The following is a 27333-nucleotide window of genomic DNA, read 5'->3' as shown; positions in this document are numbered from 1 at the left end:
ACACCCTGACTGCATGGTTGAGTGTGCAGGTGAAAAGGAGGGTGAACAGCACGAGGGCAGCACAGAGCCTTGCCTCGTGCCATATAGTGGGATCAATAGTGATGAAATCAGCATAGTCAGCCCTCCGACAAAAAAAGAAAGCTGATCAGGATTGGTTTGACAAAAATGAAGAAAACATCACCATGATTCTGGAAGAGAAGCAGAAGGCATTTCTTGTATGGCAGAAGGACTTTTCTTCCATCCTGAAACATAATCACTTCAATTATCTTCAGAAGCAAGCACAGGCTGCACTACGCAGAATGTGAACTGAATGGTGGGAGAGAAAGGCAAAGGAAATCCAGTAATACACTGATCAAAAAAAACTTTAAAGATTAAAACAATCTATGGACCACACAAGTTGCACCACGCCCCTTCTGTAAGCAGATGGCACAGTCCATTCTCAGAGAGAAGAAGAACGCTCGTGGACAGGTAAAAAGTGCACTTCAACAACTTGTTCAACAGGTTCTCTACCACAGACCAAGCTGCACTCAATCCAATCCCACAGAAACTCACTGCCAACAACCTTAATCTCCCTCCTACTGTGGCTGAGGTCGAGTAAACCAATTCTTGCTTAAATTCTGGAAAAGCCTCTGGAAGGGATGAAACCTCTGCCAAGATCTTTAAGTCAATGAGTCAGTTCCACTATGGACCCTAAATGACGTTCTGACAAACATCTGGGAAACAGCAATACAACATACGCAATGAACTCAGAGACACTTTGATCGTACCTCTTCAAGAACGAAAGCAGCAAAGCTGACTGTGATAACTATCACGGTATCTTGCTGCTGTCAATCTCCGGGAAGGTCCTAGCCCACATCATTCTCAACTGTCAAATCACCATCATATCAGAGAAGAAACTGCCTGTGACACAATGTGAGTTCCACCCTGGAAAAAGCACCATTGATATGATATTCGCTGTCCATCAGGTTCAAGAAAAATGTATTGAGCAGAACCTGGATCAGTGTCTTCAATAGGATGTCCATGCAAATTCATCACTCTTGCTCGCCTCTTCAACGATGATATGACTGGCCTTGTTCTCTCAAATGGGGAAGCCTCAGAGCTGTTCAATAATTAATTACTGTTTCCTTAATTATCGTTTTAACGAAGTAGACATTTTCAAAAGTACTAGAAGTTCGCAAGATTATGAATTTTTCAAAGAATCCAAGCAAAGTGTTCAAAATATCAGAGACAGGCTCAAATTAGGAAAATGGAAATACAAAGGCAAAAGAAATGGAGGTTTCCCTATCGGAAGGAGACAGGGGAATTGGAACAATAGTTTCATGCAGCAAAGGCAATTGTTGCATTTCTGACATGACTGCAAAAGATGTGTTTAAGGTGAGTGAGCTAGGCTGACCCTTAAAATAGCAGCTAACATCTTGGAACCAATATCCTTTGCTTATACTAATAATTTCCTAAGTTAATGTTGTGGGTAAGAAGCAGAGAAACCCAGTCTGGATACACAGTGAAATTAAACATTTCCCTTACAACTGGAATGTTTTACATATTCCTTTAAGCTTTGCATTATTGTAGCAGTTTGTTCTTGCAAATAATTTTAAGCTTTTCTATTGAGACTTGCCCTTAGTGAAGTTCAAGGTAACGGAATGAAATATTCATCTCATGAAGGGTGAGCCTGCTGACATTCCAGACTCATTCTTGGACACAGTCACAATCACCTACGAGACCTAAGTAGGCTAGATAAGGAAGAGGCATTCAATAATATCCTAAGCTTTATGATCAACACCAGACATTGTCAATGTCATACACACCAGTAGCTGAGCAACGCAGGGTGACAGTCTGGCCTGCTGTGGTGGTTATTGAAGGTTCCTCTGCAGTAACCTGAGGAGCTTGCGGTGTGGAGGCTGAACGCTCGACTATCACCTCCACCTGTGCTTCTACTTTTCCAAACATATTCGTTGACCTGCAGGAGTAGATTCCAGAATCCTGCAGCCGGGCAGAAGAAATCTGAAATGGGAATTTCAGTAACTGGGGTTAAATGGGCTCAAAGGTTGTAGTTCCACTAGTCGTAAATCATTGAAAAATTAAGTAACACACATTGAGTGTCTATTGTTGATCTCTCATGGCAGTGGCCTGAGTGATCCTAGAGTAATGTACAATAATTAAGGCAAAGTAGTGGTAAAGTTTATTGGATCAGTGAGAGGTGGTTGAAGTTAGTTCCCTTTTTATAAGGTTCACATTGCCCTTATTTTTCCATAATAGGGATTCTGGCTGTTGGAGGGAACAAGCTTTCTCTGTGGCGTAGGATGAGAAGCTGGGCTGACATACTGCATTCCTGGGCTACTCTGCTGCCCCAGTGCTGGGATGGTGTAATCCAGTAATTTCCACTGTCAACATCGACTTTCATATTTAGTAGAAGAAATCGATATATAAATATGATTACAATTTACCAGAAAGAAAAAAAGCATGAATAAGGTCAAAATTGTCTAAATGTATATAACCAAAAGATATTTTAAACTGGGATTTAAAGTGACATTTATTTCTTTGTGTTCTTTGCAAGGGATAATGGCTTTTCTTGCTGAAGTTATGCACATACCTTTGGAAATATCAGAGACCACAGATGGTGGAATCTGAAGAAAAAAAGCATGTCACAGGAATGAGTCAGCAACAAGCATTTCTGGTCGAGACCCTGCATCAGGACTGAGACTGTAGAGGGAACACTCTCAGTAGCAGTGTCACTACCCTAAACCTCAACCAAACCTTTCCGTTCACAGATGCTGCCGCAGCCAATGAACTCCAGAGGTATGTTTCCATGCACCTAATTCTGCCTGAGCATCCTCTTTGCTTACGGTGTGTAATTGCAACAAGTGTGATGCAAAGTGTTAAGTTTAAGAGACTACTAGACAGGTATATGGAGGAATTTAAGGTGGGGGGGTTATATGGGAAGCAGGGTTTGAGGGACGACAAAACATTGTGGGCTGAAGGGCCTGTATTGAGCTGTACTATTCTATGTTCAAACATAGCCTGGATCTGTTGTAGATCGTTAGGCAGTAAAAGGAAGATCCTTCAGAGGATTTTAAGGTAACACTGCCCAGAGTTCATAGATTTCCCACATCACACAAATGGTTAAAAATCAGAGAAACTAATCTGTTAAAACAGGGAATTGTTGTGGTGCTTGTTTCATCAGCCTGGTGTGATTCTGTGCACTTGGGCTTGTTGATTTATAAGAAAACACTGTGCCAGTAATTGAGGCTCTACACAACCAGGCATAATCTGCAGAGAGTATATGATGTTTGTGCAAAAAGTAAATGGACATCTGTTTTGCATCAGCACAATCTTGCTCATTCCATCGTCCTCCCAACTTTACAACATAAAATAGCTCTTTGAAACTGTACATAATTGTATGCTCTATGTGCACAGTAACTGTAATTAACCCAGCGAGAGTACACCAACCTAAATCATTATACCAGCATCTTGCCCATACTGATCATAGTTTTGCTCTGTGACGACAAGATACAGCAGTAAATGGCCTGCATCTGTTTGTAGTGCTTATGTCAGGGGGAACCAAATGCAATATTTGTACATTTATTGACAAAATGAAACTGGGTGGGAAAATAAGTTGTAATGGGGATGCAAAGAGTTTTCAGGGCGATTAGGACAAGCTGAGAGAGTGGACAACTTCATGACTGATGCAGAACTAATGTGAAGTTGTTCACTTTGGTTGGAAGAAAACAAAATGTCTGAGTTACTTAAATCATATACAAAATGCTCTGGTCATCTTTGTACACCAGTCACAGACAGCAAACATATGTGGATACAGCAGACAGTTAAGAAGGCAGGATGTATGTTGGATTTCCTTGCAAGGGATTTTGAGCACAGGAGCAAGGAAGTTCTACACAGTTATACAGAACCTTGGCGAGACCACACTGAGAACATTGTAAAATGACCAGGAATCCTCACTAAAGAAAGGGCGTGCAACAACGGTTCACCAGACTCACTGCTGGAATTCAGATTAGGACTCAGTACTCAAAGATAAAAGTGTGCTTTATTTGTCACAAGTACATCAAAACATACAGCGAGATGCGTCGTTTGCATCAAGTCAAATTAGCGAGAATTGTGCCGGGCATCCTGCGAGTCTCGCCATGCCAACAGAGCATGCTCACAACTTACTAACCCTAGCCATACCTGCTTTGGGGAGGTGGGAGGATATCAGAGCATGGGGGAAACCCATGTGGTCATGGCAAGAAGGTACAGAGTCCTTGCAGACAGCAGCAGGAATCTTACAGCTGTCCTGATGTGTAGGAGATCTCGGTGAAACATACAAAACTCTATTTGACATTAGTTTATTACTTTGATATTGGTTTACTATTGTCACGTGTTCCAAGATACAGTGAAAAGCTTGTCTTGCATACTGTTCATACAGATCAGATCATCACACAGTCACCGAATGAGAATAAGGTAAAACAATACCAATGCAGAATAAAGTGAAGTGGATGTAGGGAAAATGTTTCCCCCAAAAGCTCAAATTTGTCAGAGACAATGTTGGAAGAAGTGGGAATGAGAATTATGAATCATAACCAAAATGAGAAAATAGCAGCAACATTCAGCAGGTCAAGCAGCATCTGTGGAGAGAGAACAGAGATAATGTTGCAGGTTGAAGATCATTGTCAGAATTAAAGGTCAATATTTACTCACTGTCAGGATGGGATCGCCTTCCTTTAGCACCCGTCTCCCCAAGTTGTTCCTTGTCCTGCCATTAACCCGATGCCAGCTTATTGTAGGACGAGGCTCTCCCATACCTACACACTCCAGTGTAATGGAATTGCCCACACCGAGCCGGACTGGACCTTGGGGAGAGATGGACACAGTGGGAGGCCCTAGGAGAGAGTAAAATTCCACTGATGAAGCAGACACCAATGAGCACAGATCACTTTGTATAGTGCAGGAGGACTGGCCATGTTCCACTCAGACTTCAGATGACAGTCAATTCATCCTACTGGCAGCTTAGGTGGGCAAAACTTCAAGGCAAAATTACCCCAGAACCCATTGCAAAATAAATGTCCCATTGCTCTAAACAGAAGCTTCAGCATCGACAAAGCAGCCGATGGCCGAACATGCAAGGGAGAGGACAGATTTTCATATCCTGATCTTGAGCAACACACAGAAAACAGGCATCACGTAGCGTAGTGGTTAGCGTGACGCTACTACAGCTCGGGGCGTTCTGGTCGGAATTGATAATTCAATTCCGGTGTCATTCTGTACATCCTGCCCATGGAATGCGTGTTTCCCCCGGCTCGTCCAGATACCACCCTCCCTCCACACAGTCCAAATTCGTACCGGGTAGGCTCGTTGGTCATTGTAAATTGTCTGTGATTAGGCAGTGGTTAATTGGGTTTGTCAGGGTTGTCACAGTTCGAAGGGCTGGAAGGACCGACTCCATGTGCATTGCTAAATAAATACATAATGCTGGGAGAATTCAGTAGGTCAGGCAGCGTATCTGGGGGTGGGGGGTGAAACCGATGGCAGGTGAGGGGGTAGGTGGGTGGAAGAGGGGGGATGTTGTGAGCTGGTAGGTGAGGGGGTAGGTGGGTGGAAGAGGGGGGATGTTGTGAGCTGGCATGTGAGGGGGTAGGTGGGTGGAAGAGGGGGGATGTTGTGAGCTGGCAGGTGAGGGGTAGGTGGGTGGAGGAGGGGGGATGTTGTGAGCTGGCAGGTGAGGGGTAGGTGGGTGGAGGAGGGGGGATGTTGTGAGCTGGCAGGTGAGGGGGTAGGTGGGTGGAAGAGGGGGGATGTTGTGAGCTGGCAGGTGAGGGGTAGGTGGGTGGAGGAGGGGGGATGTTGTGAGCTGGTAGGTGAGGGGGTAGGTGGGTGGAGGAGGGGGGATGTTGTGAGCTGGCAGGTGAGGGGTAGGTGGGTGGAGGAGGGGGGATGTTGTGAGCTGGTAGGTGAGGGGGTAGGTGGGTGGAGGAGGGGGGATGTTGTGAGCTGGCAGGTGAGGGGGTAGGTGGGTGGAAGAGGGGGGATGTTATGAACTGGTAGGTGAGGGGGTAGGTGGGTGGAAGAGGGGGGATGTTGTGAGCTGGTAGGTGAGGGGTAGGTGGGTGGAGGAGGGGGGATGTTGTGAGCTGGCAGGTGAGGGGGTAGGTGGGTGGAAGAGGGGGGATGTTATGAACTGGCAGGTGAGGGGGTAGGTGGGTGGAAGAGGGGGGATGTTGTGAGCTGGCAGGTGAGGGGTAGGTGGGTGGAAGAGGGGGGATGTTGTGAGCTGGCAGGTGAGGGGGTAGGTGGGTGGAGGAGGGGGGATGTGAGCTGGCAGGTGAGGGGTAGGTGGGTGGAGGAGGGGGATGTTGTGAGCTGGCAGGTGAGGGGGTAGGTGGGTGGAGGAGGGGGATGTTGTGAGCTGGTAGGTGAGGGGTAGGTGGGTGGAGGAGGGGGGATGTTGTGAGCTGGCAGGTGAGGGGGTAGGTGGGTGGAAGAGGGGGGATGTTATGAACTGGCAGGTGAGGGGGTAGGTGGGTGGAAGAGGGGGGATGTTGTGAGCTGGTAGGTGAGGGGTAGGTGGGTGGAGGAGGGGGGATGTTGTGAGCTGGTAGGTGAGGGGGTAGGTGGGTGGAGGAGGGGGGATGTTGTGAGCTGGTAGGTGGGTGGAGGAGGGGGGATGTTGTGAGCTGGCAGGTGAGGGGGTAGGTGGGTGGAAGAGGGGGATGTTATGAACTGGCAGGTGAGGGGGTAGGTGGGTGGAAGAGGGGGGATGTTGTGAGCTGGCAGGTGAGGGGGTAGGTGGGTGGAGGAGGGGGGATGTTGTGAGCTGGCAGGTGAGGGGTAGGTGGGTGGAGGAGGGGGGATGTTGTGAGCTGGCAGGTGAGGGGGTAGGTGGGTGGAAGAGGGGGATGTTATGAACTGGCAGGTGAGGGGGTAGGTGGGTGGAAGAGGGGGGATGTTGTGAGCTGGCAGGTGAGGGGGTAGGTGGGTGGAGGAGGGGGGATGTTGTGAGCTGGCAGGTGAGGGGTAGGTGGGTGGAGGAGGGGGGATGTTGTGAACTGGCAGGTGAGGGGGTAGGTGGGTGGAGGAGGGGGGATGTTATGAGCTGGCAGGTGAGGGGTAGGTGGGTGGAGGAGGGGGGATGTTGTGAGCTGGCAGGTGAGGGGGTAGGTGGGTGGAAGAGGGGGATGTTATGAACTGGCAGGTGAGGGGGTAGGTGGGTGGAAGAGGGGGGATGTTGTGAGCTGGCAGGTGAGGGGGTAGGTGGGTGGAGGAGGGGGGATGTTGTGAGCTGGCAGGTGAGGGGGTAGGTGGGTGGAAGAGGGGGATGTTATGAACTGGCAGGTGAGGGGGTAGGTGGGTGGAAGAGGGGGGATGTTGTGAGCTGGCAGGTGAGGGGGTAGGTGGGTGGAGGAGGGGGGATGTTGTGAGCTGGCAGGTGAGGGGTAGGTGGGTGGAAGAGGGGGGATGTTGTGAGCTGGCAGGTGAGGGGTAGGTGGGTGGAGGAGGGGGGATGTTGTGAGCTGGCAGGTGAGGGGTAGGTGGGTGGAGGAGGGGGGATGTTGTGAGCTGGCAGGTGAGGGGGTAGGTGGGTGGAGGAGGGGGGATGTTGTGAGCTGGTAGGTGAGGGGTAGTTGGGTGGAGGAGGGGGATGTTGTGAGCTGGCAGGTGAGGGGGTAGGAGGGTGGAGGAGGGGGATGTTGTGAGCTGGCAGGTGAGGGGGTAGGTGGGTGGAGGAGGGGGGATGTTATGAACTGGCAGGTGAGGGGTAGGTGGGTGGAGGAGGGGGGATGTTGTGAGCTGGCAGGTGAGGGGGTAGGTGGGTGGAGGAGGGGGGATGTTGTGAGCTGGCAGGTGAGGGGTAGGTGGGTGGAGGAGGGGGATGTTGTGAGCTGGCAGGTGAGGGGTAGGTGGGTGGAGGAGGGGGGATGTTGTGAGCTGGCAGGTGAGGGGGTAGGTGGGTGGAGGAGGGGGGATGTTGTGAGCTGGCAGGTGAGGGGGTAGGTGGGTGGAGGAGGGGGGATGTTGTGAGCTGGCAGGTGAGGGGGTAGGTGGGTGGAAGAGGGGGGATGTTGTGAGCTGGCAGGTGAGGGGGTAGGTGGGTGGAGGAGGGGGATGTTGTGAGCTGGCAGGTGAGGGGGTAGGTGGGTGGAAGAGGGGGGATGTTATGAACTGGCAGGTGAGGGGTAGGTGGGTGGAGGAGGGGGGATGTTGTGAGCTGGCAGGTGAGGGGGTAGGTGGGTGGAGGAGGGGGTATGTTGTGAGCTGGCAGGTGAGGGGGTAGGTGGGTGGAGGAGGGGGGATGTTGTGAGCTGGCAGGTGAGGGGGTAGGTGGGTGGAAGAGGGGGGATGTTGTGAGCTGGCAGGTGAGGGGGTAGGTGGGTGGAGGAGGGGGATGTTGTGAGCTGGCAGGTGAGGGGGTAGGTGGGTGGAAGAGGGGGGATGTTATGAACTGGCAGGTGAGGGGTAGGTGGGTGGAGGAGGGGGGATGTTGTGAGCTGGCAGGTGAGGGGGTAGGTGGGTGGAGGAGGGGGTATGTTGTGAGCTGGCAGGTGAGGGGGTAGGTGGGTGGAGGAGGGGGGATGTTGTGAGCTGGCAGGTGAGGGGGTAGGTGGGTGGAAGAGGGGGATGTTATGAACTGGCAGGTGAGGGGTAGGTGGGTGGAGGAGGGGGGATGTTGTGAGCTGGCAGGTGAGGGGGTAGGTGGGTGGAGGAGGGGGATGTTGTGAGCTGGCAGGTGAGGGGTAGGTGGGTGGAGGAGGGGGGATGTTGTGAGCTGGCAGGTGAGGGGGTAGGTGGGTGGAGGAGGGGGATGTTGTGAGCTGGCAGGTGAGGGGGTAGGTGGGTGGAAGAGGGGGGATGTTGTGAGCTGGCAGGTGAGGGGTAGGTGGGTGGAAGAGGGGGGATGTTGTGAGCTGGCAGGTGAGGGGGTAGGTGGGTGGAAGAGGGGGGATGTTGTGAGCTGGCAGGTGAGGGGGTAGGTGGGTGGAGGAGGGGGGATGTTGTGAGCTGGCAGGTGAGGGGTAGGTGGGTGGAGGAGGGGGATGTTGTGAGCTGGCAGGTGAGGGGTAGGTGGGTGGAGGAGGGGGATGTTGTGAGCTGGCAGGTGAGGGGGTAGGTGGGTGGAAGAGGGGGGATGTTGTGAGCTGGCAGGTGAGGGGTAGGTGGGTGGAGGAGGGGGGATGTTGTGAGCTGGCAGGTGAGGGGTAGGTGGGTGGAGGAGGGGGGATGTTGTGAGCTGGTAGGTGAGGGGTAGGTGGGTGGAAGAGGGGGGATGTTGTGAGCTGGTAGGTGGGTGGAAGAGGGGGGATGTTGTGAGCTGGCAGGTGAGGGGTAGGTGGGTGGAGGAGGGGGGATGTTGTGAGCTGGCAGGTGAGGGGTAGGTGGGTGGAGGAGGGGGGATGTTGTGAGCTGGCAGGTGAGGGGGTAGGTGGGTGGAAGAGGGGGGATGTTATGAACTGGCAGGTGAGGGGTAGGTGGGTGGAGGAGGGGGATGTTGTGAGCTGGCAGGTGAGGGGGTAGGTGGGTGGAGGAGGGGGGATGTGAGCTGGCAGGTGAGGGGTAGGTGGGTGGAGGAGGGGGGATGTTGTGAGCTGGCAGGTGAGGGGTAGGTGGGTGGAGGGTGGGGATGTTATGAACTGGCAGGTGAGGGGTAGGTGGGTGGAGGAGGGGGATGTTGTGAGCTGGCAGGTGAGGGGGTAGGTGGGTGGAGGAGGGGGGGATGTTGTGAGCTGGAAGGTGAGGGGGTAGGTGGGTGGAGGAGGGGGGATGTTGTGAGCTGGCAGTTGACAGGCAGTAGAGGTAGAGGTATGTTACACATATTTTCAATTTGCAGGATGCCCCAAATACCACAGGACTATTCTCTGCAACAGGGTACGGAAAAGGCCCCTGATAATATGTACAATGTGGTTGCAAACACTAGAATGAGATAAATAACTAATATAGTTAAACTTTACTTGGGTTTCAAGCCGGGTACAGGTATCGATTATGACCGACGTTTCAATGACAAACTCTGCCACCTTCTTCATATATCGTCATATATGCTGGAAAGCACATGATCCATTTCTTCAACTAATGTAGATATTTTAGCGGAAATGAGTGGGGATAAATGTGGTTGGACCCAGGTGGGAGTGCAAACCTTTACCCCCTCAAGGAGCCTGGGGCCCTGTTTTGAACTAAGACAGTAGACATCTCCTTGGCTTTGCATCTTACTGAAAAAGAGGCGCCATAGAGCAGCAGCTGTCAGCACAGCAATGCAGTGACATCCACCAATCCTGACACAAGCTAGAGAAAACCACAAATCAGCCCAAGCTCACACTAAAACTAGAAAGCAGGCACATCAAAAACAGGCATCGTTGTTGTGCCAAGAAAACTGTTGACAAATTGCAGAGATAAATGGATAAATGAAGCTTACAGCTTTACAATAGTCTTACAGCTTTGTACCTTGTACGATCAGAGTCGTTATTCTGAATGCTGACCCAAACCGATTGCGAGCCACACACTTGTACTGGCCTTGGTCTTGTTGGCTAATCCTACTGATGGTTATGACAGAGCCATCACCACTGATCTTCATATTGTCTGAAACACCAGGCAAACAGGAGAGATGTTCATTTCATATAGTATTACATTGCTTCAAACTTTCCTTGTGCTGTGCGCATTAGTACTCTAATTGTTTCCAAGTAGTTAAGCAAAATAGCAAGGTGATGGCTAACAATTTATCAAAGTCCCCTTTCAGCTGCCAGAAATCTGAGATCAATGTAGTTGGTTTGTTTGAAGCCAGAGCAAAACAACAGGGTCTCTCATGATAAGCTACAGCAGTTTCTACTCTTCATAAAAATAATTATAACTAAACCACTTTACATTACTAATATTAAAAGCTCGTCCTTCAGCTCCAACACTATACCTTCGGTTAGTTTTCATTCTTTGGACCTCACAGTACCAAAACTCATAATAAACCATTTCGCAAATTTCAGTAGGCAAGGAAAATATACGTAGACATCAAACATCTCAATATCACTGATCAAAATTCATACCATAACTGCATTTCAAACCTGAAGGAACACTTATAAAGTTTGCTGGAGTGGAAATCAAAGTTGTGGATAACTTTCTCTCCATTGAAATAGGTTATACTGAATGGAACACAATCCTGACATTAGAACATAGAGTATAGCATTGGAAAGGCCATTCGGCCCATGACATGCCACACTTGATGTCAATTTATATTAAATGTCCTTCTCCTGTGTATCATCATGTCCCTTCATATTCACTGTCTATCTGAAAGGCTCAAACTCCACCAACCTGCCTGCTTACACTATTACCCCGAGTAACCCTTTCAGGCTCCCACCACTCTCTGTGTAAAGAGCTTGCCCCTCACCTAGTCTTTAAACTTCCTCCATCTAGCCATAAAAATACATCCCCTGGCTTTGATATTTCTATCCTGCGGAACAGATTTAGATTGTACCCCATCTATATCTCCCATAATTAAAAAAAACCCCTGTCCAGTTTCCCATCAGCCTCTGATGCTCCAGGGAGAAAAACCCAAGTTTGTCTTCTTGTAGCTCATATCATCCAATCCAAGCAGCAGTGATCTGCACTCTTCCTATAATGTGGTGAGCACAACTGCACACGGTACTCCAAACACAGTTTAGCTATAATTTTATATAGACGCAGTATGACTCTCCTTAATCTTATACTCAGCAGCCTTCCCAATGCTAAACACCTTCACCACCTTATCCACTCACATAGCTACTTCCAGTGAACTACGCACCTAGATCCCAAAATCTCTCTGTATCGCAATGCTACTAATTGGTCTACCATCAACTGTATACGTTCTCTTTTTCTTTGACCTCTCAACTTCACACTTGCCTGAATTAAACTCCATCTAACTCTTCTCTGCCTATCTGTAACAGTATTCTCTGATAGCTCCTTACACTGTCCATGACACCTGTCTTGGTGTCATCCATAAAACCTACTAATCTGCAGTTTCAAACAATTATTTTATATATATAAGTGTGGCCTATGGTTAGGTCACACTTAGACCCCCTCCAGTTTGCCTACCAGCCCCGACTAGGAGTTGAGGATGCCATCAGCTGGCGAGCACTGTGAGGGTCATGTTTTTTGACTTCTCCAGTGTGTTCAACACCATTTGCCCTGCTCTGCTGGGTGAGAAGCTGACAATGATGCAGGTGGATGCTTCCCTGGTGTCATGGATTATTGATTACCTGACTGGTAGACCACAGTACGTGTGCTTGCAACACTGTGTGTCAGACAGAGTGGTCAGCAGCACTGGGGCTCCACAGGGGACTGTCCTGTCTCCCTTTTCCTTCACCATCTACACCTCGGACTTCAACTACTGCACAGAGTCTTGCCATCTTCAGAAGTTTTCTGATGACTCTGCCATAGTTGGATGCATCAGCAAGGGAGATGAGGCTGAGTACAGGGCTACGGTGGGAAACTTTGTCACATGGTGTGAGCAGAATCATCTGCAGGTTAATGTGAAAAAGACTAAGGAGCTGGTGGTGGACCTGAGGAGGATTAAGGCACCGGTGACACCAGTTTCCATCCAAGGGGTCAGTGTGGACATGGTGGAGGATTGCAAATACCTGGGGATACGAATTGACAATAATCTGGACTGGTCAAAGAACACTGAAGCTGTCTACAAGAAGGGTCAGAGCTGTCTCTATTTCCTGAGGAGTCTGAGGTCCTTTAACATCTGCTGGATGATGCTGAGGATGTCCAATGAGTCTGTGGTGGCCAGTGCTATCATGTTTGCTGTTGTGTGCTGGGGCAGCAGGCTGAGGGTAGCAGACACCAACAGAATCAACAAACTCATTCGTAAGGCCAGTGACGTTGTGGGGGTGGAACTGGACTCTCTGATGGTGGTGTCTGAAAAGAGGATGCTGTCCAAGTTGCATGCCATCTTGGACAATGTCTACCATCCACTCCATAATGTGCTGGTTAGGTACAGGAGTACATTCAGCCAGAGCCTCATTCCACCGAGATGCAACACTGAGCGTCATAGGAAGTCATTCCTGCCTGTGGCTATCAAACTTTACAACTCCTCCCTCACAGTGTCAGACACCCTGAGCCAATAGGCTGGTCCTGGACTAATTTCCACTTGGCATAATTTACTTATTATTATTTATGGTTTTATATTGCTATATTTCTACACAATTCTTGGTTGATGCGACTGTAACGAAACCCAATTTCCCCCGGGATCAATAAAGTATGTCTGTCTGTCTGTCTGTATAATCACAAAAATAAACCCAGAGGTCCCAACACCTTTCTTTACTGAGAAAGGCCTACAGGGAAGAAGTCAGCACACTGACACAGTGGTGTCAAGAAAACAATCTCTCCCTCAGTGTCACAAAAACAAAGGAGCTGGTTATGGTTTACAGGAGCAATGGAGACGGACTAACCCCTATTGACATCAATGGATCTGGGGTTGAGAGGGTAAACAGCTTCAAGTTCCTCAGCATCCACATCACTGAGGGCCTCACGTGGTCTGTACACACCAGCTTTTTGGTGAAAAAGGCACAACAGCGCCTCTTCCACCTCAGACGGTTGAGGAAGTTTGGTATGGGCCCCAAATCCTAAGAACTCTCTACAGGGGCACAATTGAGAGCATCCTGACTGGCTGCATCACTGCCTGGTATGGGAACTGTACCTCCCTTAATCACAGGACTCTGCAGAGAGTGGTGCAGACAGCCCAGCGCATCTGTAGTTGTGAACTTCCCAACAGTCAGGACATTTACAAGGACAGGTGTGTAAAAAGAGCCTGTAGGATCACTGGTGACCCAAACCATCCCAACCACAATCTATTCCAGCTGCTATCCTCCAGGAAGTGGTACCGTAGCATAAAAGCCAGGACCAACAGGCTCCGGGACAGCTTCTTCCACCAGGCCGTCAGGCTGATGAACTCACGCTGATTTGAGTGTACTCTATATTACACTGACTGCTTTATTTATTATAAATTACTTTGATTGCACATTGCACATTTCGATGGAGACGTAACGTAAAGATTTTTACTCCTCAAGTATGTGAAGGATGTAAGAAATAAAGACAATTCAATTCAATAACACCATTGGTCAGGAACACCCAGCCAGAATAATAATCTTCCACCCTCTACTCTCTTTCTTTTATGGGTTATCTAGTTCTGACTTCAAACTTGCTTTTCACCCTAGATTCCATGCATCTGCATCTCAGAGTCAACTTACTATGAAAAACCTTAGTGGATGCTTTACTAAAATGCATGTAGATAATATCTGCAGCCTTAACCTCATCAAGATCCTCAACCATTTACCAGTGGGCCAAATGTGCAGATACCTTATCACTCAGCATCCTTTCCAATAGTTTCCCTACCACTGACTCAACACTCACTGGCCTGCAGTTACCTAGCTTACCTCCATTCCCTTTCTTGGACAACACTGGCTACTCTTAAGTCCCCTGGGACCCAACCTGTTGTTAGTCACAACACAAAGATCTGTATCACAGTTTTGTCGAAAAATACTTTCCAAAGAAGGAAAGTACTGGTTTGCTGACTAGCCCATCGGGATTCAGTCACGCGGGAATCATCCTTCAGAATGACAAGATTCCATTACAGCCAACACAAATCCAACATGGTTGCACCCACCCGTCTGCAGGTGATGGGGAATCTCTGGAAATCTGTGGAGCTGCACAACTGGAGGGATTTAAGGATAAGGTAAGATTTCCTTTCTATCTTATGTAGATATGTTTTGAAAGGATGAGTTGGTTATAAGGTACTGGCAGAATAAAGGAGATGAGGCCTGGGCCAGATCTGTCACAGTCAGATTGACTATGGGGCAGCTAGAGGGACCAGTTGGCCTTGCTCCTGCACCAATTTTCTCACCTCCTTCTGTGTTCTTGTCTACTATTTAGAATGTAATGTGTGGTTAAAGGAATAGCAGAGGATACGAGGGAAATGACAGTGCCCACTGCTTATAGACAAGCATTATTTCCAATGAGGTTTGGTCATTGATTCCACTTAAATTTTATTAATTTCTGTTGCCACTGACTAATGCACAGAAGGCACCCAGTGCTTTAGGATTTGGCACCTTAGGGAATTCTCACACTCAGCAAAAAGGAGAGAATGCATAAAACCCTCCCTGAACTCCCCACCTGTGTCTCCATAATCATAAATAAAATGGGTAATTTTAAACTAGGTTTCATTTACTCACTGGACCTCAGTGCATAATGAAACAAACTGAGACTGAATATGGTGTAATTGATGCAATAGGAATGGAATATTATAATATATTTGTGTGTGTTAATTATGGAATTACACATTCATTGGCTACTTTATTAGGTATACCTGCTCATTATTGCATGTTAATCACCTGCTTGTTAATGATTGCAGACATGGTCAAGAGGTTCAGTTGTTCAGACCAAACATCAGAATGGGCAAGAAATGGGATCTAAGTGACTTTGACCATGAAATGACTGTTGGTATCAGACAGGGTGGTTAAAGAATCTCAGAAAGTACTGATCTCCTGGGATTTTCATGCACAACAGTCTCTAGAGTTTATAGAGAATGGTGCGAGAAACAAAATACATCCAGTGAGTGGCAATTCTGTGGGCACTTTGTTAATGAGAGCGGTCAGAGGAGAATGGCCAGACTGGTTCAATCCGACAGGAAGGTGACAGTAACTCAAATAACCACACGTTACAACAGTGGTGTGCAAAAGAGCATCTCTGAACAAACAACTTGGAAGCAGATTATCTACAGCAGCAGAAGACCACAAACATACGCTCATTGGCCACTTTACTAGATACAGGAGGTACTCAATAAAGTGGCCACCGAGTTTATGTTAAATGAAGAGCAAAATACTGCAGAAGCTATCAATTTGAAATAAAACCAAACTTGTTGGAAGTATTCAGCAGTTTAGGCAGTACCTGTGAACTGAGAGCACAGTTAACATTTCAAATCAACCTCCAAAGTATTTCCAGTATTTCACACTTTTACTGTTGAAAACTGCAATCAAATGGCCTTTGGTAAAGGGTACCCACATAAATATATTCCAAGCAATGCCCACCTCCTTTTCTAATAGCAGATTGAACATCAATGGTTCATGGTGGTCATTTCAGTCTCTGAGCCATGTTAGTACAGGAACAAGGTGGTGATCTTCATGTGATGCCTGTAGTTTCAGGGCCAGCAACGGCAATGCCCCAACAGTTACTGCTATCAACACCTCTAACCCTGCCCCTCAAAGATGAAACATTTTGCATTTAATTCCAGTACTGATCTGCTTCTAACAGAACTCTGCTGGGAAAGAAGACATGTACCTGGTTGGCGTTGATGAGGAGTTTTCCACTCTATCGTGAATGGCCGAGCTCCCTCCGAAACTTGACAATTAAGGGTCACATCATTGCCTTCAATATCTGTAACATCCCGTGGCCCAGACATTATAACAGGTAACTGGTCCCCTACAACACAATACATAAAAATATAAAGTTAGTTATGAGGGGTATAAATAGGGTGAATGCATGCAGGCTTTTCCTCCTGAAGTTGGATGAGACCAGAACTAGAAGCCATAGGTTTAGAGTAAAAGGTGAAATGCTTAAAAGGAATCTGAGGGGGAGCTTCTTTACTCAGAGAATGGTGCAAGCATGGAATGAGTTACCAGCAGAAATGGTAGATATGGGATGAACTGTAACGTCTAAGAGGTAAAGAACATAGGTACATGGATGGGAAGGGGAAAGAGGGTTTGGTCCTGGTGCAGGTAGAGAGGACTATGCAGAAGCAAAGTCAGCATGGATAAATGAGCTAAAGGGTGTGTTTCTGTGTTGATGTAGCCTGAAACTCTATATGCTAACTGCTGGAGTTTAATGAAAATTTACAAACTCTCCGTACTGGAAAGATGATGAATTTCCATCTCCACGTCATGACAAATGCACCTGGGCTACTGAGTAATGAATTGGAAAATCTGTGGCCAAGCGACAGCCGGCAAAATCTACAAGTAGCAACGAGAAATGCAACCAAATCACTTTTTCCAGTCTGATGAAGTTCGGGTCCATTACTTTCAGACAGAAGTCTCTTTAACTCTAAAGCTGAGTCATATAATAAACCACGACTACCCCTTCCCCCATCCCTGTTCTTACCCAAATGCCCTGCCCAGTTTTCTCTTCATATATTTATCATATTCCCTTCTGAATTTTACGACTGAACCTGCTTCCCCTAGCTTCTGAAGCACCAGGTTAAAGATCATGATAATTCCCTCCAGGTAAAAATGTGTGCACATGTTGCTTATTTGTTTTGTCACAGTTGCTTCCCTGGCAAACACAATCATGGTGCTATACAGAGCAGAAGCATTGCATTCTACCACATTCATATCAGCTGCTGCAGCATGACACTGGTCCCACTGACATGCATTATTAGATCCATTGCCTCCGATGCCTTGGTAATTCAAATGTCGTCAATATGTGAGTTAATACCTTTGTATTCTTTTCTTTACATCACGGAAGAAGGTATGTCATGTCTCCAATTTGGATCCCCTTATGCATTTCCCCCTTGACTTTTTTATCCCACGTGCTTACCATCCCCATCCATTGCTCAACAACCTATCACGGAGCAATTTACAATGGTTAGTTAACCTAGCAACTAGCAAGACTTTGAGATATGAGATGAAACTCATGGTTGAACCCAGCAATTCTATCAGCCGCATCACTGTGCCTCCCTTACTTACTATTTCAATATCATAATAAGACCAAAAGTCATAGGAGCCCATCGAGTTTGCTCCACCATCCTTCAAAATGGCTAGATTATTATCCCTCTCAATCCCATACTCCATAACCTTTGATGCCCTGTCTAAACAATCTCCAATTTAAATATATTCAATGACTTAGCCACAGCTGAAGTGGGCATGAACTCCATAGATTTATCATCCTCTGGCTCAAGAAATGCCTCCTCATCTTTTTTTTAAATGGATGCCCCTCTATAATGAGGCTGTGCTCTTTGGTCCTAGACTTAGCCACTATAAGAAACACCCTCTCCACATCTATTCTAGGTATTTTAATATTCGCTAAGTTTCAATCAGATCCATTCCCTTTCTTCTGAACTCCAGTGGGTACAGGGTCAGAGCCATCAAATGCTCCTCATACATGGGTAACCCTAGGTAATTTCTCAGGTAAGGACATGTTCAACACAGCTCTGTGAGCCAAAGGGCCTGTATTGTGCTGTAGGTTTTCTATGTTCTACATTAATCCTTTGATTCCCAGAATCATTCTCATTCTCCACCTATCTTTGTATCATCTGCAAACTTGGCCACAGAGCCATCAATTCCATCATTCAAATCACTAACATATAATGTAAAAAGAGGCGGTCTTAATAATGACCCCAGCGGAACACCATGAGTCACCGGCAGCCAATCAGAAAATGCCCCCTTTATCCCACTTTTTGCCTCCTGCCATAATCTTCTATCCATGAACCTCCTCCAATGCCAGCACATCTTTTCTCAGGTAAAGGGCCCAAAACTGCTCACAATACTTCAAGTGCAGTCCAACCAATGCATCAGCATTACACTCTTGCTTCTATATTCTAGTCCACTTGAAATGAATGCTAACATTGCAAATGCCTTCCTTACCACTCACTCAACCTGCAAGTTAACCTTCAGGGAAAATCTTGCCCGATATACCTGTTGGAATGTTCTGAAGAAATAACAAGCAGGATAGATAGAGAATTGGTTGACGTTGTGTACTTGGATTTTCAGAAGGCCTTTGACAAGGTGCCACACATGAGGCTGTTTGGCAAGCTATGAGCTCAGTAAATATTCTGGCATGGACATAGCAGTAGCTGATTGGTAGGAGACAAAGATGGGAATAAAGGGAGCCTTTTCTGGTTGGCTGCCTGTGACTAGTGGCGTTCCACAGGGGTCTGTATTGGGAATGATTCATTTTACGTTATATGTCAATGATTTGGTTGACAGAATTCACACAAAATGCTGGTGGAACACAGCAGGCCAGGCAGCATCTGTAGGGAGAAGCGCTGTCGACATTTCGGGCCGAGACCCTTCGTCAGGACTAACTGAAAGGAAAGATAGTAAGAGATTTGAAAGTAGTGGGGGGAGGGGGAAAATGCAAAATGATCATGATCCTTTCCCTTCTCCAGCTCTGTATCACTTTCGCCAATCACCTTTCCAGCTCTTAGCTTCATCCCACCCCCTCCGGTCTTCTTCAGAAGGACCTTGAGAAATTAGGAGAATAGACAAAGAAATAACATATGGAATATAGTGTTGGGAAGTGTATGGTCATGCACTTTGGTAGAATAAATAAAATAGTTGACTGTTTTCTGATTGGAGAGAATATATAAAAAACTGAAACAGAAAGGAACTTTGGAGTCCTTGTGCAAGATTCCCTAAAGGTTAATTTGCAAGTTGAGACTGTGGTGAGGGAGGCAAATGCAATGTTAGCATTCATTTCAAGAGAACTAGAATATAAAAGCAAGAATGTAATGTTGAAACCTTATAAAGCACAGGTGAGGCCTCACTTAGAGTATTGTGAGCAGGTTTGGGCTCCGTATCTCAGAATGGATGTGCTGAAACTGGAGAGGGTTCAAAGGAGGTTCACAAAAATTATTTCAAGATTGAATGGCTTATTATATGAAGAGCATTTCATAGTTCTTGACCTGTATTCACTAGAATTTATAGGAATGATGGGTGACCTCATTGAAACCTATTGAATAGTGAAAGGCCTTGTGTAGGTGGAGAGGATGTTTCCTACGGTGAGAGAGTCAAAAACAAGAGGACACAGCCTCCAAATAAAGGGGCGTCCTTTTAGAATGGAGATGAGGAGGAATGCTTTCAGCTAGAGAGTGGTGAATCTGTGTAACTTGTTGTCACAGGGAGCTGTGGAGGCCAAGTCTTTATGTATATTTAAGGGAGAGGTTGATAGATTCTTGATTGGTCAGGGCTAGAAGAGAAACGGGTAGAAGGCAGGAGATTAGGGCTGAGAGGGAAAGGAATCAGCCATGATGACGTGGTGGCCTATTTCTGTTCCTATGGAAATAGACAACTGAAGTTCTGGGTTGTGGCCCTTCAACTGGACGCCACTAGGTAGATGGTGGTGCGTTCTCCAGCCATCACTGGCATTGCTTATCTTTTTATATCTGTTAGTTACTTAAAACTTGGGTGTACAAGGTAAAATTTCAAAATTTTGCAAATGACATGGCAGATGAGAAAGTACAGCAAATAGCAAGGAGGATGGCAGGAAATTGGTGGAGTGATGTACAATGAGTAAAAGAATAGACATGGCTAATGGATCAGTTTTAAAAGGTGTGCGAGAAAAGTAAAGGAATCCAGATACATATGGGCATAAACCTTTGTAAGTGAGACGGCCTATAGTAACCGGTGGTAAAGCATTTGCAGTCCTGGCCAACACAAACTTCTTGAAATGAATGACCTCCGTATTACACCTCTATGATTCTACAGATCTGTGAGTAACTGGTTTCCAATTCATTTTGAATCTTTAATTAAACCCCTTCCAGTCCCTAAGTAAAACTCTAACCTTTACAATCATTTAAAGCTGTGCATCCCATGATAAAAGTAATTGTAGTTTGCTCCTGTGTCAGCTGTTATAAACCTCTCCATATTGCGAAGTTACTGGACTTTGATGAGAATATTTTATAACACATTCTGTGCTCTTCAAAGTAACTACAATCCAACACTACTGATTTGGTTTTGATGTGCTTTTTGGGTGGGGGGGGTGTGGTTTGTGAAGTCTATTCGCAACAACAAATCACTGTCTGTGATGAAACTCTGCTTAACAACAGTAAACTCTGCTTCCCATTTAGCCCGAAACAGGGCCAAACAATAAAAATGGTGAAATCAAGAGGTGACAAATCAAGCAAAGGTGAAAGAGCAATGATTAGGTTACGTACTGGATGAGGTGGAGATGAGCAAGACTGGAAACGTCAGTTGTTCCATTCCAAAGATGTTTTCAGCACGGCAGACGTAATCCCCAACATCTTCAGGAGTCACCTGCAGAATCCGCAGTACCGACCCCTCCACCTGTTCACCAGAAGGAAAAGCACAAGGGTTTGCCACACTGAGCTGCCTTTGCAACAAACACACTCCCACTGAATGGCGCCAACAGTTTCTGAGTACTGGGTTGTTATGCAGATAAGTTTGAGGTGGTTCATTTTGGTAGGTCAAATATGTTGGCAGAATATAGCATTAATGTTAAGACTCTTGGCAGTGTAGAGGATCAGAGGAATCTTGGGATCTGAGTCCATGGGACACTCAAAGCTGCTGTGCAGGATGACTCTGTGGTTAAGAAGGCATACGGTGCATTGGCCTTCATCAATCATGGGATTGAGATTAGGAGCCGAGAGGTAATGTTGCAGCTATATTGGACCCTGGTCAGACCCCACTTGGGAGTACTGTGCTCAATTCTGGTCACCTCACTACAGGAAGGATGTGGAAGCCATAGAAAGGGTGCAGAGATTTACAAAGATGTTGCCTGGATTGGGGAGCATGCCTTATGAGAATAGGTTGAGTGAACTCGGCCTTTTCTCCTTGGAGTGGCAGAGGATGAGAGGTGACCTGATAGAGGTGTATAAGATGATGAAAGGCATTGATCGTGTGGATAGTCAGAGGCTATTTCCCAGGGCTGAAATGGCTAGCACAAGAGGGCACAGCTTTAAGGTGCTTGGAAGTAGGTACAGAGGAGATGTCAGGGTAATTTTTTTATGCAGAGAGTGGTGAGTGTGTGGAATGGGCTGCCGGCGATGGTGGTGGAGGCGGATACAATCAGGTCTTTTAAGAGACTCCTGGGTCGGTACATGGAGCTTACAAAAATAGAGGGCTATGGGTAACCCTAGTAATTTCTAAGGTAGGGACATGTTTGGCACAGCTTTGTGGGCTGAAGGGCCTGTATTGTGCTGTAGGTTTTCTATGTTTCAATATTAAATAAAGAAATAATTGTTCAGAGCTCTTCACCATCAGTTCAGAGGGGTATGTTCATCTCTACACTGCATTGTACCTCAATCTTCTAACATTCGGCATTTGTTTCAGAGTGAAACAAGGCAAGTTCCTGTGCTGTCTGGTTGGAGAGCAGCAACAGCACAAGTATTGCTCACTGTTCAATGAGTGGAATCACACTAACACAGCTTTCCCACTTAATTCTGTCACAGTCACAAGTGGTACAAGAATCTATGGAATACTAAACTACAAAATTCATCCGGAGAACTTAACAAAAGAACAACAGGTTTCAAAAGCTTTTGTTATTTATAAGGTATGATTGTACTGATTCACATTTCACTATTAAGTTATTTGTTGATATTTTGCCTTATTTCACTTGTTTTAATTTTCAATTTGCAGAACTCCAATTAAAATAAAATCTCATCTTCCTTGACAATGAAATGCTGTTATTTGCACATTCTTTCAGAATAAATGGAATTCAGAGCTCATTGCCACCATTTGAAGTTGAGGCCAGATGTTGGAGTGTGTGAATGCATGGTTGGTCACCAGGGGCACCACATGGGATTGACCAGAGGAGGGGACTCTGAGCAAATTGTGGGTTGGATGTTCTGTTTATGTCTCTGATAATAATCCAAAGGTATAGTGCAGGTTGTCACAATTTCATACCTGATGTCTATCGGTGAGAGGACCTGTCAACTTGTACCATGTGATCATGGGCTCTGGCTGCCCTGTGATCTGGCAATGTAACTCCAGCATGCCTCCTTCTCTTACTGAGGTGGGCGTGGGCTGCTCTCTCACTATCGGTGGACCTTCATAGTCTGTAGAGAAGAGATTCAGAAGAGTTATCAAAATTTGGAAAAATCAGACACTCTCATTGGCTGAACTGAACTGAATGAGGTCAACATAACCAACAGCGTTTGGTGCCAAAGTAAGGGCTGGCCCATAGCATCGATGTTTCAAATTGTATTTGTTAAATTTATCACCTCTGGACCATCTCATACTTCAATGCTCTGTTGACATCTGCCAACACTGAACTAGGTAGAACTTAAATTCAGCAAAAGGTTTGCATATCAGGACCATGGATTAAAGAGGAACCTTCCATTTTCAGGTCAACTCTCTGAGTGACTGGCAGAAACACAGCGCCAAGAAATTGCTCTCCTTCTTGTAACCATGGTAAACTGAAACTAACCATTTTCTGGCTAAGTGCAAAGTTCTTAGATGATACTAAATGAAATTAAAGTTTTTTTTTAAAAAGTCTTTGTTTTTAAAATTCCTCTTTTTTTTAATAAAAATCACAAATGCTTAATTACAACTCCCCAAAATTGGTTTTAAGCAAACATCTTGCATTTGTTGGTCTCTACTACCCAGCTGACATGTCAGGTCTAAAAACGTTGCTCTCCTTTGAGCAAAAGTATTTTCATTTAATTCTGCTTAAATTTCAGGAATGCAATTGTGATCCAGTGTCTATAAGCAAATACTGAGACCTAAAAATTTGATGGCATTATACTTATGATGCCAAGTAATACATTTATGTACAAGTAATACATCATACATTTATGATGGCTGTTACATCCAATACGGCAGCAGAGTGTGGAGAATTAATGTAACCTTAACTGCACTGCCCAATATGTCAGTAAAGGCAGGGAAATGAACACAAGGGCCAGAAGCTGAAACAGCTATTCATTCCCTATGTTACATTAAGAGTGGTGAGATCAAAGGACCTTGCCAAGCACACGTGACTAGAGTGACAGATTACGTACAGGATGGTGTGGAGCTGACCGAGACGGAGAATTTGACCTCCTGCATTCCAAGGGCGTTTTCGGCACGGCAGATGTAATCTCCGGTGTCAGCGGGACTCACGCGAAGGATGCGCAGCACGGGACCCTGCACCTGAAGCAGCAAGAGAAAAATCACTCACACTGGGTCCAGTGCCCATGCATGTGCTGGGCACCTCAATACACAAGGCTGATTTGTTTATCGTTTACATTGGTCCCAAATGGAGATTGCAGCAACACACTGTTGCACTGTGCTTTAAAAGACCAAGTCCTCTTCCTCTGTATTCAGCACTCAAATATTAATAATTAGATACCACTCCAGAAGCAAACAAATGCATCCAGAGATAATCCAAAAGTCAATAGGTGGCTAAAGTTTAAAGGGAAGCAAAATAATTACTTGGCTTGCCTTATTTGGCAGTGGTAACTTGAATCAGAAAATTCAAAAGGGCCTTACAGGAGCAGAAGAGGACATTCAGCCTCTCAGACCATCCCTGCTATCCATCCTGATTATCTACCCTGTGCCAATTCCTCAAGTGCTCATCTTCCAAGTATTTATCCAGTTCTCTGGCATCTGGCCTCCACCCCACTCTGGAGTAGAGAATTCCAGGAAAATTAGAGAATGAGAAGAATTTCCTATGCACCTTCATTTTAAATGTTTGTCCCTTACTTTGTTACTATTTTCCCTATTCCAAGACCTTTCCACTCATGGAACAAACTCAACATCTACTCTATCAACACCCCTTGGCATCTTCGGTGTTGCAAAAAGATCATGAAAAAGATTCTTCTAAACTCCTAAGAAGGGTTTCTCCTCTGTGTTGTTAAGGCTGTCAGCCAAGGGCTCAGCACTGTTGTGTGCTCACAGCAAAGAACAGACCCCAAGTTGAAGGTTACTATTATTGCCCGCATAAATGCTCCACCACAGGTTGCTACAAGCACCATTGTAGGAAATAATGTGGTTCTGCCTTGACCCTGTCACTTGATCTCCATGACAGGTCCTCTCATCCCCTCCCCCAACACACACTCTCTGCCATTGTAGCTGTTGCCTCCAGTTACAACCTGGTGGTTGCCTTCTTCCTGCGTTAATTCCATGAAGTACATAGAACAAGCACAGTGCAGCAACATGCTCTTTGGCCCATCTCGTTGTGCTAACTAATTAAATAGTTTAACTAATCCCTTCTGCCTACATAGTGCTGATATCCCTCCATTTCCTGTGCATTCATGTGCCAGGAGACACAAATGCCTGTATCTTATTTGCCTCTGTCACCACACCTGGCAGCACATTCAAGACACCCACCACTCTGTGCAAAAAAAACTTGCCCTGCATATCTCTTTTGACCTTACCCCCTTTCACTGTAAGTGCAAGTCTGTAACACATATCAGCATCCCTCCCTTCTCCAACATTTCAATACATTATCTGCCACAGAATAACAACCATCTCATCACTTGAAGATCGAACACAATCCCACTTGGATCTTTCTTCAACAAGTTCCTTCATTCTACCATGAAATAACGAACTATAAATCCCACACATTCGGATTTGGATTAAATAACATCTGAAGAGGAAGCTCACTGTCACTCACAACCTTGATTTACCTGGTGATTGGTTGTTAGACCACCCGTCCTGTACCATGTGACCCTGGGTTCCGGTTGTCCAGTGGCCTGGCAGTGTAACTCCAGCATTTCTCCAACTGTTACTTTGTCAGGAGAGGAGTAAACCCTCACTTTGGGAGCTGTTCCATGTACTGTGGTGAGGGTGGAGAGCAGAAGAGGAATTTAATGGAAAAATATACCAAAAAAAGACAGCAGTGAAGCTGGATCCAATTGAAGTGCAGATACACTTCTTGGCTTCATCATGGACAATTTTTATCCCTCCTGGCTCGAACATCTACTATCTAAATACAACAGCATCCATCCGTGTACTTTTCACCTTCAGTCACTGCTCTGAGCTTTGCACCTGCAAACAAGCCATGCGAGGGAAGGGTTAACATGCTCACATGAAAAACCTCAAATCCTAAAAAAGCAAGGGCTGAACCTACTGTGAGTTGAAAGGTCATACTTTACTCTTGCAGATTCAGTTAGGAATTGTAGAGGATGTGCATCGAAACAGGGATCTTAGACTTGCTGTAGGTGCAGTCTGCGAATCTGTTAGTGTTCTCATCCAGGAGGAAACTGAACTTGCTGAGAATCCCCCAGCATTTATTTATGTTGGCATTAACGTTTCTGATAACTTACATTATTACAGGCAATTTTTTCTAAAATATTCAATTAACTTTTTTTATTTTTGGACTTTTTATTTCAATTCCACAGTTCTGAATATTTCTAAGGTTTGGGGATGGATATGATACCCTCCTCAAAGAGCAAAACTGTAGGAAATAAGAAAGCATGAAATTCTAACTCATTTCCTCACTTATCAACTGTCACTTGTCCAAAGTATTCCACATTTCTTTACAATGTAGGAAGTAGTTTAGTCCATGGAATCTATGCAGCCTCAACAGCAGTCCTCTTCTCCCACTAATTCTACTCTCACCGCATTCAAAGTACGAAGTAAATTTACTAACAATGTCATAAACACAAGAGTTTTTGCAGCTGCTAGAAATCCAGAACACACACACACACACACACACACAATGCTGGAGGAACTCAGCAGGTTGGCGGTATCTATGAAAGTGAATAAACAGTTGACATTTTGGGCCAAGACCCCTCAACAGGACTGGAAGGAAGGGGGAAATATGCCAGAATAAAAAGGTGGGGGAAGGGAAGGGGAACAACTTAGAAGGTGATAGGTGAGTGGAAAAAGTCAAGGGCTAGAGAAGGAGGAAATGATAGGAGAAGAGAGGAGAGTGGACACTGGGAAAAAGGGAAGAAAGAGGGGCACCAGGGGGAGGTGATAGGCGAGTGAGAAGTGGTAAGAGACCAGAGTGGGGAATAGAAAAAGAGTAAAGGGGGAAGGGAAAAGAAAAAAAAATGACCAGAAGAAGAAATCAATGCTTATGTCACCAGGTAGGAGGCTCAAACCTCCTCCTCTCCTATCATATTGCAGCCATTCAGAAAAAAAGGGAATACAATAGTTTTATGGAAAAAGTGTATATGAACAAATATTGACAAACAGCCAATATGCAAATAAAAAGTAATACTGAGAATAAGGGCTGTAAAGAGTCTTTGTCAGTGATTGTTTGTCGTAGAATCCATACAGTGTAGTGGTGAATGAAGCACTCCACGTGGACTCAGGACCCTGGTGGTTGTAGTGAACATAGGTCAAATAATGGGCACAGATTTGAAATATTTCTCTCCTTAAATATTGCTTTAATTAATCTATGAGGTGGGCTCCTTCTTTCTATAGCACTCTATTAAATTGTCTCTTCAAAGACCTCTGAAACTTGGTTCACAACATTTAAAGCTGAGCACAGATGCAGTCAGAACTTGGTTATAAGGTCAATAACAGTTGGTGCAAATCAAAAATTTTGGAGAATAACAGGTAACATACTTGTCAAAGTGATGGAGACGGAGAATCTGACCTCCTGCATTCCAAGGACATTTTCAGCGCGGCAGATGTAATCCCCAACGTCTGCGGGAGTCATGTGAAGGATGCGCAGCACGGGACCCTGCACCTGAAGCAATAAGAGGAAAATCACAGCCTCTGTCATTCACAC

At 45.8% G+C, this 27333-nt stretch overlaps 1 protein-coding gene across 6 annotated transcripts in view; it reads right to left on the bottom strand.

Annotated features, from left to right (window-relative positions):
- The window catches only part of hspg2 (heparan sulfate proteoglycan 2), a 528874-nt gene that overhangs the window by 92756 nt on the left and 408785 nt on the right, over positions 1 to 27333 (bottom strand). For all 6 annotated transcript variants that reach the window (XM_073031647.1, XM_073031648.1, XM_073031651.1 and 3 more), the window contains 9 exons: positions 27168 to 27291; positions 25277 to 25425; positions 23669 to 23798; positions 22575 to 22726; positions 20867 to 20996; positions 16279 to 16419; positions 10420 to 10554; positions 4690 to 4871; positions 1806 to 2001 (listed from right to left, as the gene is read on the bottom strand). In XM_073031647.1, the coding sequence (XP_072887748.1) occupies positions 1806 to 2001; positions 4690 to 4871; positions 10420 to 10554; positions 16279 to 16419; positions 20867 to 20996; positions 22575 to 22726; positions 23669 to 23798; positions 25277 to 25425; positions 27168 to 27291 (1339 nt within the window). The remainder of the gene's footprint in view (positions 1 to 1805; positions 2002 to 4689; positions 4872 to 10419; positions 10555 to 16278; positions 16420 to 20866; positions 20997 to 22574; positions 22727 to 23668; positions 23799 to 25276; positions 25426 to 27167; positions 27292 to 27333) is intronic.

This window comes from Hemitrygon akajei, chromosome 29 (assembly GCF_048418815.1).
Source record: "Hemitrygon akajei chromosome 29, sHemAka1.3, whole genome shotgun sequence".
Taxonomy (NCBI): domain Eukaryota; kingdom Metazoa; phylum Chordata; class Chondrichthyes; order Myliobatiformes; family Dasyatidae; genus Hemitrygon; species Hemitrygon akajei.
This window is presented reverse-complemented; position numbering and strand designations above follow the sequence as displayed.